General features: G+C 40.1%; 1 protein-coding gene across 12 annotated transcripts in view; it reads left to right on the top strand.

Moving 5' to 3' along the window:
- Positions 1–16,728, top strand: part of MBNL2 (muscleblind like splicing regulator 2) — a 114,698-nt gene that overhangs the window by 74,458 nt on the left and 23,512 nt on the right. For 9 of the 12 annotated variants that reach the window (XM_054056967.1, XM_054056972.1, XM_054056965.1 and 6 more), the window contains 5 exons: positions 3,752–3,916; positions 6,929–7,129; positions 8,299–8,562; positions 15,525–15,578; positions 16,230–16,383. In XM_054056967.1, the coding sequence (XP_053912942.1) occupies positions 3,752–3,916; positions 6,929–7,129; positions 8,299–8,562; positions 15,525–15,578; positions 16,230–16,383 (838 nt within the window). The remainder of the gene's footprint in view (positions 1–3,751; positions 3,917–6,928; positions 7,130–8,298; positions 8,563–15,524; positions 15,579–16,229; positions 16,384–16,728) is intronic. The other 3 variants (XM_054056975.1, XM_054056973.1, XM_054056974.1) reach the window with 1 other exon arrangement.

The raw sequence follows: 16,728 nt of genomic DNA, 5'->3' as shown, positions 1-16,728 counted from the left end.
GGCAGATAGCAATTCCCAAAACCATTGCCCCAGCAGAAGCGGACCCTCTCATTGCTGTGCCTGGGTGATGAGCACTGGAGTCTTCTGAGTTCCCTGCTCCTTAGTGTACCCTTTCCCTCTCCCACTTTTTCACTGTAATGAAGCCTGTGGCACACCGCTGACACAAGCCACAGCATGTTCCCAGTCTGGATAATTAGCAATAGAAAAGGAATTTTTCTGCTAAAACTTTCCATAACCAGCTTGAAAAGTGGCCTTATGCATTAGTTGTAGAGTACAAAGGCAGAGAAATGAAACATCAGAGGTAGGTCTCATCCTTGCTATGTGAAGGGAGTAACAGAGTACTGGGAATGTAATCTGACATCTGTTCATCGTTACTATCTATTGCAGATAAGGAGACAGATCAGTGGGATAAACTCACATGGGAAGTGCACAGCAGCTTATGATGTGCTTGTTGATAACCTCCACTCCATGGGTGACAGGAGTTTCTAGAGACCAATTTTCCAACCAATCTGTCTGCACCCTGAGTTTCAGGACTCTGACTCATGTGGGAGCAGATTAAAAGTCGTATGAAGCAATTTTTTTTACTGCAAGGGTGGTGACACACTGGCACAAGTTTTTCAGAGAAGTAGTGGAAGCCTCGTCACTGAAGGTGTTCTAGTCCAGGTTGGATGGGGCTTTGAGCAACCTGATCTAGTAGAAGTTGTCCCTGCCCATGGCAAGGAAGTTGGAAGTGGATGATCTTTAAGGTCCCTTCCAACCCAAACTGTCCTATGATTCTATAATTTTTTTCCCTTCAGCTGGCTTCATCCTGCTGACAGAGTTTGTGCTGTCGTGATGTGCCGGAATGACTGAATGTTTGTGGAGCAGCTCCTGAACTTCTGCTGTTTTAAATGCTGTGATGAACCAAGTCTCACTTCGCAGGCTTGATACTGATGCATTCTAAAGTTAGAGCACTCAGTATTTGTTACGAAGTGGCTTGCTAGTTTAGTAGTTTTTTGCAAGAATCCAAAGTGGACTCTGCCTGTAGGTGTTGACCCAACCAACATGTTGAACACCCCTGCATGCTGTGTACAGTTGCCTGTTCTGCTGTTTGGTTGGTATGTGCTGACATCTCAGTTGGACTTCATAGTTGACTTTTGAGTAAACAAAAGAAACAAGGGTTCCATTTGATTGAGATGATGCTACAAGTTTGAATTTTTATTCATGCAATGATCTGTAGCTGGGAATCAGCTCAGTTCCTCTCTGAAACTAATCTCATCAGGAGTTCACAAAGACATGGAGCATTTATTTAAAAAAAGGAATGAAAAGTTGCTTATAGACATTTTCCCACAATCCAGAAGGTCCAAAAGTGAAAGCTGGTCTCAGAATTTATTTAATTTTGGTAGCGAGAGCTGGATGAATCTGCGCCCTATTTTCAGTGTTCATTCCACTGCGGTTTATTTTGGGTCATTTAATTTCAACAAGGCTTGATCTGTTTACAGCGCTTTCTATAGTAGCGTGACGGCCACACAGTTCTTTTATAGTACATTCATTGCTAACCAGGAGCTCGAAAATCTAGTAAATGAGGCACAGACATGAATAACTTTAGAGGGGACAGTACATTTTTGTACGGTTGGATTATTTTGGAAAGCTTTCTGAAATAACCAGTCTTTTGTGCACTGTGGCTTGCTTTGCAGAGCTTGAAGTAATGGTATATGGTAGCTGTGTGCTTTCAGAGGTGAGAGTAGAGGGCTTGCTGAAGACGCTCTTCGGGTTTAAGGTACTTCAAAAGCCACTGTGGTTGAGAGTTGCCCTCAATCCTTGTTTGAGGAGCACTTTTATTTCCATAGGTAGATATTTCCATCTGGTAGAGTAGTTTGATTTCATTTTGTTGTTTTTATTTTCAGATTTGCTGTATGAACCATTCATGTACAAAATAGATTAAGATTAAATACATCTCTGTTAAAAATATCTTAATCAGTTGTCCTCATCAGCCAACACAAAAGTGTACGGTAATTGACTGCACTGAGCGTGCTCCAATTTTACATTATGAAGGCAACGGTGGCCTTGTTCCCCCCAAATGGAAGAGCCAGCCTTTTTCTATGCCCATCAAATCATGCCTATTTCTGGTTCTGCTCATGCCAGCTAACAAAGTAACATTCCTTTTGTGTACTCCGTTTAACCAGACAGCATTAGTGACTCGCGCAACAGAATTCAGAAGGAAGGCATGATGTCCTGAAAATGGCTGCATCTATACTAGCAAGTTAAGGCAGCTTCAAGAAGTGTTCCTGAGTGCCAAACCCAGTTTCTTAAATTTGTAGCTTTCTTGAACTCTTCTGCCTTCTGCTGTTTAGCATACTCCTGAGTAGTGGCCAAGTGCTGTTCTGTTCAACAGTGTGGAAATAGGTGTTTGCATTCCCTTCATCCTCAGTGCAGGAGAACCTTCCTGAACATGTTTAACTGACTCTTGTGCAGGTAGTTATTGCATCCTTATAGCAGATAAGGGGCAGAATCAGCAGTGTTTTGGTGTCAGAGTAAAGAAGTGTAATGTTAGTAATATTATTTGGGGATTTTTGAAAAGTATTGAAAGTTTTGTAGCATCTGTTTGTGTGCATATGCTTACACGGAGTCAGTGTATGTGTGTACTGTGTGACGTTCTTGCATAGGGATCTTGATATTTTCTTGGCTATAGGAGGGTATTTCTGCTTTACTACAAGTTGTAAAGCCACTATACCAGTGAATGGAAAGTTTAAAAAGTCTCAGTTTGGAAACATACCTTTCACAGGCTGTGTGTGTCAAATGCAGTTTGACTAATGCTTTAGATCCTTTGGTCACAGCTCTTAAAAATTCATGGCTGTTTGTGAGCTGTGTCATCGAGGAGCTTCTGGTCGCAGCAGGTCCAACCCTGCAGCTGCACAACCTGCTGGTGCACCCAACGATTGCCCTTTATGAGGGAAAACATATCAGCATGTACTGCTTGTAGAGGTGTCCTCCATGTCCATCTCTTCCAACTCAAGACACCTCAGAGGTGACTGCCCACCCATATTTTTATTGTCTCTTCTTGTCTTATAACTGTCTAAAAAATCCTGCTTTCTGATGCATAGAGAGCTCTCCTCTTGCTGTATACCTTCAGATTTAGCTCTGTGCACTGCTTCTAAATTTAGGTTGCAAAAGTACCAGCCTGACTTCTGTTCTTTTATACTTGAATAGAAATAGTTCAAAGTTGTGCTGATGTAATAAAAACAGGAGGCCAGAAGGCAGTGAACCGGAATAGGGGTTAATGTATGAGAGAACAGAAACAGAGACTGGCCGCTTTAGATCCTTACTGCCATGAACAGGCAATTATTTTTTAATATAATGTACTTAAAAGCTACATTCTCTTAAAGAAGGGTTGGATTTGTTATTCATAATATGGGGTCATTTATAAAAAACATTTATGTTATGGTAACCCCAGATACTCTGGGCAGCATGAGAGGCAGTTTAGGCAATCCGGATAATACTCTGAGTATAGCAGTGATCTATACTAAACAATGAGAATGCTGTTTCAGAACCTTTCTCTTTTTTACTGTGGTTAATAACCTTAATGATCATTCAGAGGCAGTGAGCTGAGGGAGAGCTCAAGGCCATCAGCTCCTCCCAGCCTGCTACACCGTTCCCAAGAAACACCCTGTATTTCTTTAGTTCTTGCTTAGTTTATGGTGTAATATTTTGCTTGAAGGCATTAAACCATCATCAAAAGCAGCAGACCAATTAGTGTGACTTCTTTTTCCAGGGTCGTTGTACAAGGGAGAACTGCAAGTACCTTCATCCACCAACGCATTTAAAAACTCAACTGGAAATCAATGGCAGGAACAACTTAATCCAACAAAAAACTGCAGCAGCAATGCTTGCCCAGCAAATGCAGTTCATGTTTCCAGGGACACCACTACAGCCAGTGGTAAGTATATTTCTCTGATGGTGTCAATGGTAAGTAAAGTTGAAGCTGAAAACTGTATTGACCTGCAAAAGTTCTCTAAACTAGTATCAACAAAAATAGCCTCTGTCTGTTGATTTAAGGGATTGCTTCGATGCTAGAGATGTGTTTGTCTGTATTTCTATTTGAAGACATAATGGAGTGTTGTTGGTATAGATTTGATATATTTTTTTCATGCCAGAGTAATTTGCATTTTTTTTCCCCTCTCTATTTTTTTTTTCCTTCTTTCAGTTCCTGTTAGGTTTAGTCTAGATTCACAAGATTTTTACCTGTAATTCTGATGGTAAAAATTTGTATAATACTAATAATTTGCTAGTAAGGTATTTGAGTTGGAATGCAAGTTTCTCAGGAGTCCATGGATTTGAATGGCCTAAAATAGTCTTTAATCCTGGTACCAGTAACAAAGGTTGATGTCATTCTGGGTAGCGTTTTCTTACTCCCTTGAAATCTGAAGTGTCCCGGAATAAGACAGGGAATCACTGGTGCATGCAGTTTTAATCTTAAGGTAATGCATGTGGTGCCTGGGACACTTCAAATCCAGAAGGTGACATAAAACTAGAGTTTTGCATGCATGCACAGCTTCTTTGGATGTACATCAAAGTGATCCGTTGCTCTCGACTGCCTTTACAGTTGAGCTTCTCATTGTACCAGACTTCCAAAGCATCGTTAGGCAAGTAATCTGAATTAAACTTTTCACACATGGCTGCTAATCATCTTTTCTCAATCTGCATGCCTAGCGTAAGGCATCCCACTGGAGTGGGAATTCTTTCTCTAACTTGAGGCATCTGGAGTGTTGGCATCAACTTCTGCACTGGGCTTTCAAGGCCCATTTATAGTTTACCAAAGACATAGGCGCTTCCAATTACTGTTTACTTGGCTGGTTTAGGTGTTTTGGTTTTTAAAGTGCCTTTGTCTTTCCATGGGCTATCACAGGAGCCAAATGTAAGCATCTCAGAAGAAGACATCTGTATTTGGTCACAGGAAGCTCACCCCAGATGCCTTATTCAAATGTGTTTTACACTTGAAATATCTGCTGTAAGGTGTGAGGCATGAACAAAAATTTGGTTTCAAGAGTCCCTGAATTTCTGGTACACGTTCATCAAAATGTATCTTGGTATATTGACATAAAGTGGTTTTATATTTCCTGGGGTTTTTACTGCTTGAGTTTTCACCAGAAAAAAAATTTTGATGAAGTAATAGATTCCACCTCTTAGTATTATAAGAAAAATTGAAATGGTAGTGTTATACTTTTTTCTACTCACTCATTTCATCATTTGAACTTTACAGTTTCATTGACGCAATGCCTTCTGTACTGATTGCTGTGGCAAAAGTGCTGAGGTTTATTTCTCTGTCTTGCATAAATTGCCAGATTAAGATGACTCAGCCTTGATCAAATGGATAAAAAGTGAAATAAAATTCCATAGAAGTCGTTTGACATGTGGATTTATTCTTAAAATTATATCTGATACAAAACTGTTATTTATATTTTACATAATGCATGTTGTTCTCAACATAGTTGAACCATTGTTTCATATAAATGTTCATTATTATGCTCTAAAGAATTTAGCTCACATTTGGCATATAAACTGGGCTGTTTGATATCAAGCAGTTTTCATCTCTGGTAAAACCAGACCATTATTCACTTTCAACTCTCTAGGGCAGGTAGATGACATTTCTGTACATCTGGGTGTCCTGGCTAATCTGCTGCTCAAAACATCTTCTTGGTACTAAGTCAAATTCTTTTATAATTTACTAATGGGTTCCAAAGACACACAAAAAAAAGAGACCCAAACCAAAATAGAAATAAAATTTCTAGCTCATATGCTTTCTCTTGCATATTTTCTACCTACTGTGCGTGGCTGGCTTCCCTTCTCCAACAGAGGCCATGCAGGCCACTTTGATGAGAAAGACATTCCTCCTTCATTGAGTGTTTTAAAGTCTTCCCTTAGTGTTCTGCTGTTGTGTGATTCATTTCTAGCTGCTGCCTTACTTGAGAACACAGTTCCTGACAAAGCTTATCTGCCATTCATCCAGTTTTTCTCGATAGCTTTTCCTCACTTATAATTACCGCTTCTCTCTCTAGGATAAGCATCAGCACTTTACAGGTCTGACCATAGTCAGACCATGGTGATGTTCTGCCTCTACCCCCGATGGAGCTGGTGGTAACAAACCCACCATTCTACCTTGGTAGGGTTGCATTTTAGCATCACACAAGTGGTCTTTCTTCTGGTTGTGACTTCACCAACTCACTGTAGGAAGGCATGAAACAGATTTTTAGACACATATCATTCCTTCCAATCAAATTTTTTTCATAAGATGAACTCTAGCTAAGCCTGAATAATCCCTTTCTAAATACTGTGTCCAGCTGAGATTATAATATTTATTCTGCTTGCTGCTGGTGACAGCTGAGCACACAAACATTAGCAAAGGTGAGGTTTCTCAATGTGTGAGCCATAGTGATATATAGTTGTAAGAGATGGCAAAAACCAGCATGCAAACAGATGGAAGTTACATGCCAAAGAGCTCGTTATGTATACTTTTATTGGAAATATGGCTTTAATATAGTTAAATAACACTTCACCTATGAAATCTGGTACTTTGAAAAAATAGCCTGTTTTCCCAAGGAAAACAGGTTTTGAGAAAAAGCAATAAAATCTGTGTTATTTCTACTTTTATATGTGTAAATAAGCCTGCAATGCAAGCTGCACCTCCATAGAGATACAAGTTCAAAGTACGACTTCCTTTGCGTCAGCAGCCTCTTTTCCAATAATGGAGCTACAAAGACGGTTCTTCATATGCCACTGGAATGTGTTACATCTTTAAAAGAAGAAAGTATGCCATGTGTTTTGCCAGCTGTTTGAAATTTTTTCCTTAAGACAATGAAGCAGCACCAGAAAGAACACACAAAAGACAACTAATAAGCTCTTGATTAAGGGGTTGGTTTTTTCATATTGGTCTGTATTTTCCTTTTTGCAGCCCACATTTCCAGTGGGTCCCACAATAGGAACGAACACGGCTATTAGCTTTGCTCCTTACCTAACGCCAGTAACACCAGGAGTTGGCTTAGTCCCGACTGAGATCTTACCCACGCCACCTGTCATTGTTCCTGGAAGTCCACCGGTTTCAGTCCCTGGTTCAACTGCTACCCAGAAACTCCTCAGGACTGATAAACTGGAGGTACTGTAGACACCGCCATGACTGTGAATATAATCTTCTGCTAGGCTGTGCTGGAGGGAAAATCTATTGTTTTAGAAACTGTGAGTAAATTTAGTTGCTGTGAATACAGACCTTGTTATCAGGCAGAATTTCTACACTACCAGCCAGTGTAATTAAACACTGTTATTTTTAAAGTAGTGTGTTTGCTCAGATTTAATACACAGGCATCAAGGTGAGCTTTCATCTTTTATAAAGCTGATCTCCAAAATACCTTAAGCATACATGCCGGTAAAGGTATACCTTGATGAAATATCTGACAAACACATTTGTATTGCAGTATTAATTCTGTCCCAGTTTTTATGTATTGATATTAGGGGAATTTTATAGCCTTATATAGTGATGTTAGAGGACTGGTATAACCCTTCAGCCTCGAGCTACAAATGGAGACACTGAATGTTACCGACCCTGCAGGAGGCTGAAGGGGCAAGTCCCAAGGTATGTGCAGAGCCTCACTGGTGTTGATGGATCTGCACATGGCTGGGCTCAATGGAATCTGTGATCGAAGTACACAAGAAGGCCAAACAGCTCTTGCAAAAATGAATGTCCTTTCCTAAAAGTCTAAAACTGCTGTTTAGAGCGCGTTTCTTCTTAGGAAAATTGGTATATTTATTCTGCCCATTTTTGAAAATTATTTTTAGGAGGCTTTCTATTTGGTTTGTAGACTCCATAAAAAATACAGAGCATCTGGTGCATATCTTCTCTGAGTCTCAGCAAGAGAAACTACTTTCCTACCAGTGGAGCTGCAAGAATATAAAGTATAGTCAGAAAAGGACTGAATATTTTGTGATTCCCAGGTAGTTTTGCAGAGACAGTTACTTCAGTTAAGTGTCCTGCCTGGATGTTTTCTAGACAGGAAGAAGGGAAAGAACTTGGGAATGCTTCTGTTGCATGTTAAGTTCATGTAACTGCTGTAGTGCTGAGCTGCCGGAGGAACCAAGCACCTAAGGGTAAAATAGATGCATTTCCCTCTTGCAGAAGATGATGAAGGATTTATTAAACTGAATTTGGTGAAAAAACTTGAACTAACCAGGGAAGGGGGCAGGTCTGTCTTTTAGGGGGTGTGGGGCTCTCCCTGCACTTTCGTGCTATGCCAAGCTTTTCCCCTGCAACGCATGTTGTTTTGCACATAGGTTTGCAGGGAGTTCCAGCGGGGAAACTGTGCGCGTGGAGAGACTGATTGCCGCTTTGCGCATCCAGCAGACAGCACAATGATTGACACAAACGACAACACCGTAACCGTGTGTATGGATTACATAAAAGGTCGTTGCATGAGGGAGAAATGCAAGTATTTTCACCCTCCTGCACATTTGCAGGCCAAAATCAAAGCGGCGCAACACCAAGCCAACCAGGCTGCAGTGGCAGCCCAGGCAGCTGCGGCAGCTGCGACTGTGATGGTAAGTGCTGGCATATATGGCTGCCTTTTTTTGACAGAAGCTCTTTGATGCCTATTTTGCTTCAATTTAATGCTGTTTGCTTATACTTTCTTTTATCTTTTGCCTCTTTTTTTCTTTTTTTTTTTTTTTTTTTAAAATATAAGAATTTATAAAATTATTACTGTTGCTTGATGGGAGGAAGCACTTTTTTCTTTATGCCCCTGTTTTAGTGCTGTATTTCTATCCAAGACAGTGAAGCAAATAACGCTCTATACCACTTCTGTTCTCTGCCTTGATTATACGTTAAATTTGCCCCTAGCACTTCTGACCAGCAGTAAAACTGATAAACTTCAATGTCTATTGGCAAACAAGGGCACATACGCTGTTTTAGCTCTTTGATTCCATATGTACATGTAGAAATTTGGAAGAAAAGGAAGAAAAGCCAAGACAGGGCTTTTGCCTCAGAGGTCAGTAGGAGAAAAAAAAGTCTGTATTACAATTCAACTTGCCTCACTTTATATGTCAGACAGCTGGATACCTGAGCCTATCTTAGCCACCTTGGTCTCACTCTATAGGTAGTAGAGAAAAACCAGCACATTCATTTAATCTGCTACTAGTGCCTGCCCGAGGCTGAGAGAGAACTTCCTTCTGTAGATACACATCTATCCCAAATGACTAAAAAGTATTAACTGTATCTTTTTGAACTTTGTTTAGATGATTTCTCTTCCTTTTCTCACTGTCTTGGGCAAGGAGCTTGATTCTCTGCGATGCATTTTTTCTGTTAGAAAAGCAGGGCTTAAAAGTAATGAATAAAAATGGGAATCATTAAGAAAAAGCATAGTAACTGTAGTCAGAAAAAAAGATTGAGGGCTTTCTATTTTCAAATATTTTAAGATCTTTCTGAAAACTGCTTGGAAGAGTCAGCCTATCCATTTACCAGTATTGGATGTCTCATATGGTTGCTACCAGCAAAGCTGATAATTTAAAACACAGTGGTATTGATAAAGTTAAATAAATTGAGCATGCTGGATCTTCCTTGGGAAGCAAAACTGCTGGCAACAAATCAAAGAATCATTGTCCTCATTGCTGGTATTGGACGAATAATTAAGCAGATGTGGTTTGTGGACTTGTGGGCACTGCATACAATAGTTACAGACAATACAGTTATTCTCTGGGTAGAAAGCCTACCAGAAACACAATACTGTACAGTATATAACTACCCCAAGCTATTGTGTTTAGCAAATACCAGACTTTTTGAGAGGCAAAGGCTAAGTTATGCAAGAAAGTAAACCTCCAAACTGAGTAATGTTTCTTAAGTTTTAATATTCTTTCTCTTACGGTGTCCCCAGTCACTGTTTTCAAACTGGATGATTTTTAGCTAAACTTCTCTGTGCGTGCAGAAATTGAATACCGTCTGGAAATTAAAGCAGACTATATTGGTTTTTTAATTCTAATTAGCTTCTATAGTATAATATTTATTGTCCATTTAGAGAACGTAATATTTCAAGGCAATATTCTAAAGAAGAAAGGAGAGTGTTGAGGGGATTCATTTATTTTTGTGCTTCGGCAGTGGTTGGATATATATCCTGCATTTTTTAAGTAAGCTATAATTGGAATTGCATTAGCCTCAAAGCAAGATGAAGCATCTTTGGAAATAGAATTGAAAGTTTAGCATTCTAATGTCATGGGAGAACAGGGCATGAATCTATAAATCAGGGTAACTTTTTGCAGAAAATTATGTACAAAATATTTTAATAGCATATTTAGACTACCAAACAGAACAGATTCTTTACCATACAACTATTTTTTGTTTAATAACTATTGAAACAATCAGATGGAGTGAACGAAAAGTCACTGGAATGGCAATGACAGCAAAATAGTGATAGAAAAACACATGCCCGCAAAGCCACCCAAGAATGACCAAGAATACTCAGTTGGGTCTAGAGAGTAAAAGTAAGGCAGAAATATAAATGCTTCCTTGTAGAATTCACTTTCAGGTTGCACGCAGATTGAAATTGTGTCCAAGAGGTTTGTCTTCCTGGGGAAACTGTCTCCATTGCTCTGTTCCAGAGGGTGCTCATATGAGTGAGCATTGTGGATAGAGTTAAAGCACTATAGGCAAAGTCTGCAAGACCATCAAAGGTCAATGAATTCTACAGTCTGAGACCTTGCAGAAAATGCCCAGTCTATATTTCTGTACACTGAAAGTTATGAACTTTTACTTGAGTATCTTAGGTGACCCCATTATTTAAATAAAAAGAGGAAAGACGCTATGAAAGAGGCCATGTACAGCTTAAATGTGAAGTGCATTAGAAGACAGCGTCATCTATCATTGTGCTTGGGGAACTCCAGAAATTCATGTAGTGAATCAGAGGGTATAAAAAGTCACTGAAGAATGTACAGCCTAAATTCAGTTGTGAATTCCTGTTGGTGTTGGAAGGGACCTCTGAAGATCATCTAGTCCCACCCTCCTGCTCAAGCAGGGTGAGCTGGAACAGATTGTCCGTGACATGCCTAGACAGCTCTTGAAAGTTTCCGAAGATGGATACTCCACACCTTTTCTTGACAAGCCACTCCATGCTTAAATGATTCTTACAATAAAAAAAAAAAAAAAAAGAAAATTGAAAACTTATGTTTAAATGGAGTTTCTTGTATTTAAATTTGTTCTCATTGCATCTTGTCCCGTCATGGGGCACCAATTAGAAGAATCTGGCTACATCTTTACCCCTAGGTCAGGTGTTAACATACACTGGTGAGATTTCCCCTGCATCTTCTCTTTTCTAGGCTAAGTAGTTGCAGTTCTGTCAGTCTTTCTTTGCATAAGAGGTGCCTCAGTCTCTTAATCATCTTTGGGGCCCTTTATGGCACTGTTTCCTAGTATGTGCATACCCTTATTGTACTGGGGTGCCCAGACCTAGACATAGCCCTCCATATTCGGCCTTGCCAGTGCTGAGTAGAGGGGAAGCATCACTTCCCTCGACCAGCTGGTGAATATTTTTTTAATGCAGCCAAGTGCGCTGTTAGCTGCCTTTGTCATAAAGGTGTGTTGCTGGCTCATGTTCAACTTGGTGTCCACCAGGACCTCAACGACTTTTTCTGCCAGGCTGCTTTCTAGCTGGATAGCCCCCAGCTTGTACTGGTTCCTCTCCAGATGCAGGGCTTGGTATACCCAATCTAAACCTCTCCTGGTGCAACTTGAGGCCATTTCTTGTCCTATCACCTGTTACTTGGAAGAAGAGACTGACCTGTAACCTTGCTACAACGTCCTTTATAGAGAGCAATAAGTTCTCCACTTACCGTTCTTTTCTCCAGGCCACAGAGTCTCTATTCCCTCAGCCGCTCCTCATAACGCTTGTTCTCCTGACGCTTCACCAGCCATATTGCCCTTCTTTGCATGCACCTCAGCACCTCAATGTCTTTCTCGTAGTGCAGGGCCCAAAACTGAACACAGTATTCAAGGCACGGCTTCAGTAGCACTGAGTACAGGGCACAATCACTTCTGTAGTCCTGCTGGCCACACTATTTATGATACAAGCCAGGATGTTAGTGGCCTTCTTGTCCACCTGGGTACTCTGCTGGCCCATATTGGCTGTCGACCAGTACCCCCAGATCCTTTTCCGCCATCAGCTTCCCAGCCATTTGTCCCCAAGCCTGTGGATTTGCATGGGGTTGTTGTGACCCAAGTGCAGGGCTCGACACTTAACTTTATTGAACCCCATACAGTTGACCTCAGCCCATTGATCCAACCTGTATATCAAATGCTCCTCCTAATTTTACACCACTAGTGACTGGCCTCCAGCTGAACTTTGTGTTCTGATCACAACACTTTGAGCCTGGCAGTTGAGCCAATTTTCAGTCCACCTCACTGTTTCCCATTTAGCCCATACTAAATATGTTTGTCTCTGAGGATGAAATGGAAGACAACGTTGAAAACCTTTCTGACGTCAACAAAAATAACATCCATTGCTCTCCTCTCACTCACCAAGCCAGTCTCATTGTAGAAGGCTGTCAGGTTCATTAGGCACAACCTCCCCTTCGTAAGCTTATGCTGACTACTCCCCACCACCTTCTTTGCTTTCATGTGTTTGGAGGTGGTTTTCAAGAGGATTTCCTCCATCAGTTTCCCAGGTCTGAGGTGAGGCTACCAATCTGCCATTCCTCAGACCATCCTTCTTGCCCTTTTTGAAGATAGTAGCATCATTTACTTTCTTGAAGTCTTTGAGAAATTCCCCCAGTCACAGTGACCTTTCAAAGATAATTAACGGTGGTCTTGCAGTGACATTGGCAGGCTCCGTCAGCACCCATTGGTGCATCCTGTCAGGTCCTGTGGGTTTATGTACATCCAATTTGTTTAAATGTTCCTTAGCCTGATCCACCACTTCTTGGCTTAAATCTTCACTTCAGACTTTCCCACTGGTCTCCCAGTGACCTGAAAGCCAGCCTTACCAGGAAACACTGAAGTGAAGAAGATGTTTAGTACCTCAGCCTTTTTCATTCTCTAGGTTTCCTCTCCCATTCAGCAGTGGGTCCACGTTTTCCCTAGACTTCCTTTTGTTGCTGTAGAAGCTCTTCTTGCTGCCCTTCACATGCCTTGCCAGATTCATCTCCAGGTGGGCTTTGGCTCTCCTAACTTATCCCTGCACACTCAGGCTGTGTTCCTATTTATCCTGGGCCATCCGTCCTGGCTTCCACCTCTGGTGTACCTTCCTTCTTGTGTTTGAGTTTAGTCAGGAGCAACTTGTACATCCATGCAGGCCTCCACTGTGTGGTTCTTGTTCGTATTCCAAGGCGCATTGTAGCATACCAATGTCACATGTGGCAGACAAAATACTATGCCTCAGAATGTTTTATCATTTTTGTTATCTTTATTTCATTTCCAACCTATAGCTGTTGATTTTTTTAGTTGTCAATTATGTAGGAGATCAAATGTTGAGCAGCAGATTACCTGATGGAACAGAAAAAGGAGAAGAATGTTTTACTAACAGGGCAGAATGAAAGAAGAAATTAAGGTGGGAGAGAAAAATGGACAGTCGGTCTGAAAGCCTGAAAAGAGAGGGAGGCTACATGGAAACATGATGAGTCAGTCTAGAAATAGATTGAATTAAAGCCCTCAGGTTGGGAAGACTGTGAGACTGAACTTGCTGTGACACATGAGAGGAAAGACAGCAAAAATCTTCAAAATAGTCAGGTGAGGTTAAGAGGAGCATGGAGAAGAAGTGGAGAAAGGCAATCATAACACATTAAGTTAACAAGTAAGACTAGAGATGATCTTAATTTGGATAACAGAGATAATTAACTGAAATGCTTTACTCTTAATGGTGTCGATTTGAATTTGTGGTCTTTATCATGGCATAATGCTGAGTTCAGTTGTAATGCTTCACCTCCATATAGGCTTCCATCTGTGGTGGATGCAGAGTGGATACGAGGCTGTGCCTCGGGCAGTCAGAGTGATATCCCTCATGGGGGTGCCCATGGAGGTTACCACAAGTCAGCTGCACAACACCCTGCTTAGACACAAGAAGGCTCTCCAGATCCTCACTTTGCAGCAAGTGTTTCTTGTTGTGTCTGAGTTCTGGACCCCAGATGAATTAGGAGATCCTGTAGATCAGAGTATGCAATCCAGAAATGTGTTAAAGGAGAGATGGAGAGGGTGCTGAGAAGCCTCATGCAACATAGGTGCAGCAGAGCCAGGAACAAGGAATCGGCAAAGCAAGAGCTATCCTGCAAAATACCCTCTTGGCGCTAACTGATCTTGTGGCCATAAGCTATTTGTAAGCATTTAGTTTCTTATCCTCTTTTTTTCACTTTTCTTCCCTATTTCTACATACTAATGACAAGATAGACATAATCTGCATATCCTAAAAAGAGCTAAATTCAGCTTGTGTTTATATAAGAAAAATCTGATTTCTAAGTAAGTCTGCCTTTCCTTTCTAAAGGTTTGTAAGAATTATTTATGCTATAAGATTTGAAAGTAGTATTTTATGAGAAGATTTTACATAAACACATCAGCCATAAATTTGATCTTATTATGGAAGTATACATAAATGTATATGCTTATGTACGATGCATAAATATTTTCTTCTTATAAAATTAGTAATGCTGGACTAGTATCGTAACTCGTGTTAATGTTCACGTACAAACTGAGAGCAGTATTTTTACTCCCTGCTCCTGATTGAAGATAGTACTGAAGGTTTTAGCAAAATTTAGAAATATGTTTTAAATCATGAAAGACTTTTTTTTCCCTCTCAATGTAACGTGGTAAGTTACAAGGAAAAAAAAAATAATACAGAAATGACCCACCTGTAGGGAAAAAAAGAAGGAATTAATGATAAGTTAGTGTAACTAGACGTATTATTTATTCTGCTTTTTATTGCCAAAGGAAAACCTCTCTCATTTTGAACCCATTGGTTTCATCTATTGAATGATGTACTTCTCTTAATTAAAAGACCCTCACCTTGCAAGCACTGATACTTAATAGCATTTGTAATGCATTACAACTTTCACTAGTGCTTTGTATTTGAAAACGTAGCCTTCCAAATTGATTTTTCTGCTTTAAAATGTGACTTAACTAACTTATCAGGAATTCTTGTAGGCGTATCCTTAAAACTTTCTGCATCTCTGTGAAGTGTTTATACGATGCTTAATAGTGTCTGCAAGCTGCTGTTTTACTCAACTTTCCTGAATTTCAAACATCTATATTTTACTCTCTTATATGCTTTTAACTAAGGTATAGTAGATGCATTTTTGCTTCGGTACTAATTCGAAATGTAATATTCATTTCTTTAGAAGACATTTTTGTTGTTGTGCATGCCTAGTGTTTTGTATGTTGTATATTGCATTCAGAATATTTTTTTCCTTCTCACCTATCCACAAATGCAATGCCGTTCCCATGATGCACCTCTGCTTGCTGTTTACCTGTATGTTAATTCGCTTGAATCCCATTGGCCCACTGCCATCATGTGCTCGCTGCCTGTTATTAAAAGACTCAGTCGACTGCCAAAGCAATGAAGCGACCTCTCGAAGCAACTGTAGACCTGGTACTTTGACCTTTCACCTTTTGCTTTGCATGTAGCTTTGGGTTTTATTTTTTTCTCAGAGAAGCAACTAATGAAATTTGTATCGCTTTACTTTTGAACATCAACCGGAAATGATTTCACATACTCGTTAATTTACCGGAAACTCTATTTATCCATCTCATTCTCATACGTAATAAACGCAGACGATTAAGTTTGGTTCCTAACATGGTTTCATTTTTTTAAATATCCTCTCATGAAAAGTTGAATTGAGATAAAACTGCTTCTGTAATCGAAAATGCTTAACGTAATCCATTAATCTGTGTAATAATAGGAAACAACATTTAAATTTAAAAAAGAAAATACTTGGCAATGAAACACAAGTGGTTTTTTCTCCCTGTAATATTTGAAAACCTATTTAAAGGCAATGCCATTTTCGTTGCTTTAAAGGCCTTTCTTTTCAGTAGTTGTGCTGCTGCAGTTTTAGGTTAATAGTACCATGCTTTTGCTATCAATAACAAAATTTCACTCATTTTACATTGCTGTGCTTTGAGTTAATATGCATGGCGAGGCATCTTTAGCTGCTTTAAAAAATATTAAGTTTTTGTATTTATGTATATGTTACGGACAATGTCTTAAAAATTATGCCATTTTAACTAACTTTGTTATTTACAGGCCTTTCCTCCTGGTGTTCTTCACCCTTTACCAAAGAGACAAGCACTTGAAAAAAGCAATGGTGCCAGTGCCGTTTTCAATCCCAGTGTCTTGCACTATCAACAGGCTCTTGCCAATGCTCAGTTGCAGCAACATGCAGCGTTTATCCCAACAGGTATGTTTTTAACCACATTGAACCAATTTTATGTTCCTTGGGTAGCCTCCATGTCAGGCAGTTGCACTTCACAGAAGGCTTCAGTATAGTCCCTGCCCTACTTGAGGTGAAGTCTGCACAGATATTTACAATTTTAATTCCTCCTGCAAAGTATGAGAATTCGAGCAGAAATTTCAACATGCCATTAGGCTGCTTTTTGTGCTCATGGCCTTGTTCATCATTGTTCGGACTTTGCCTCTTTTTTTCCTACTTTAAATTGGCTCTATTTTGACATTTATCAGCCAGTGCTCTCCTAGGAGACGAGAGGGTAAAGCTCTCCTAACAAAAATGCTGGGAAAAGCGTCA

The sequence above is a fragment of the Cuculus canorus genome, chromosome 1 (assembly GCF_017976375.1).
Source record: "Cuculus canorus isolate bCucCan1 chromosome 1, bCucCan1.pri, whole genome shotgun sequence".
Classification (NCBI taxonomy): Eukaryota; Metazoa; Chordata; class Aves; order Cuculiformes; family Cuculidae; genus Cuculus; species Cuculus canorus.
The sequence above is the reverse complement of the archived record's forward strand: the minus strand, read 5'-3'. Positions and strand labels throughout refer to the sequence as shown.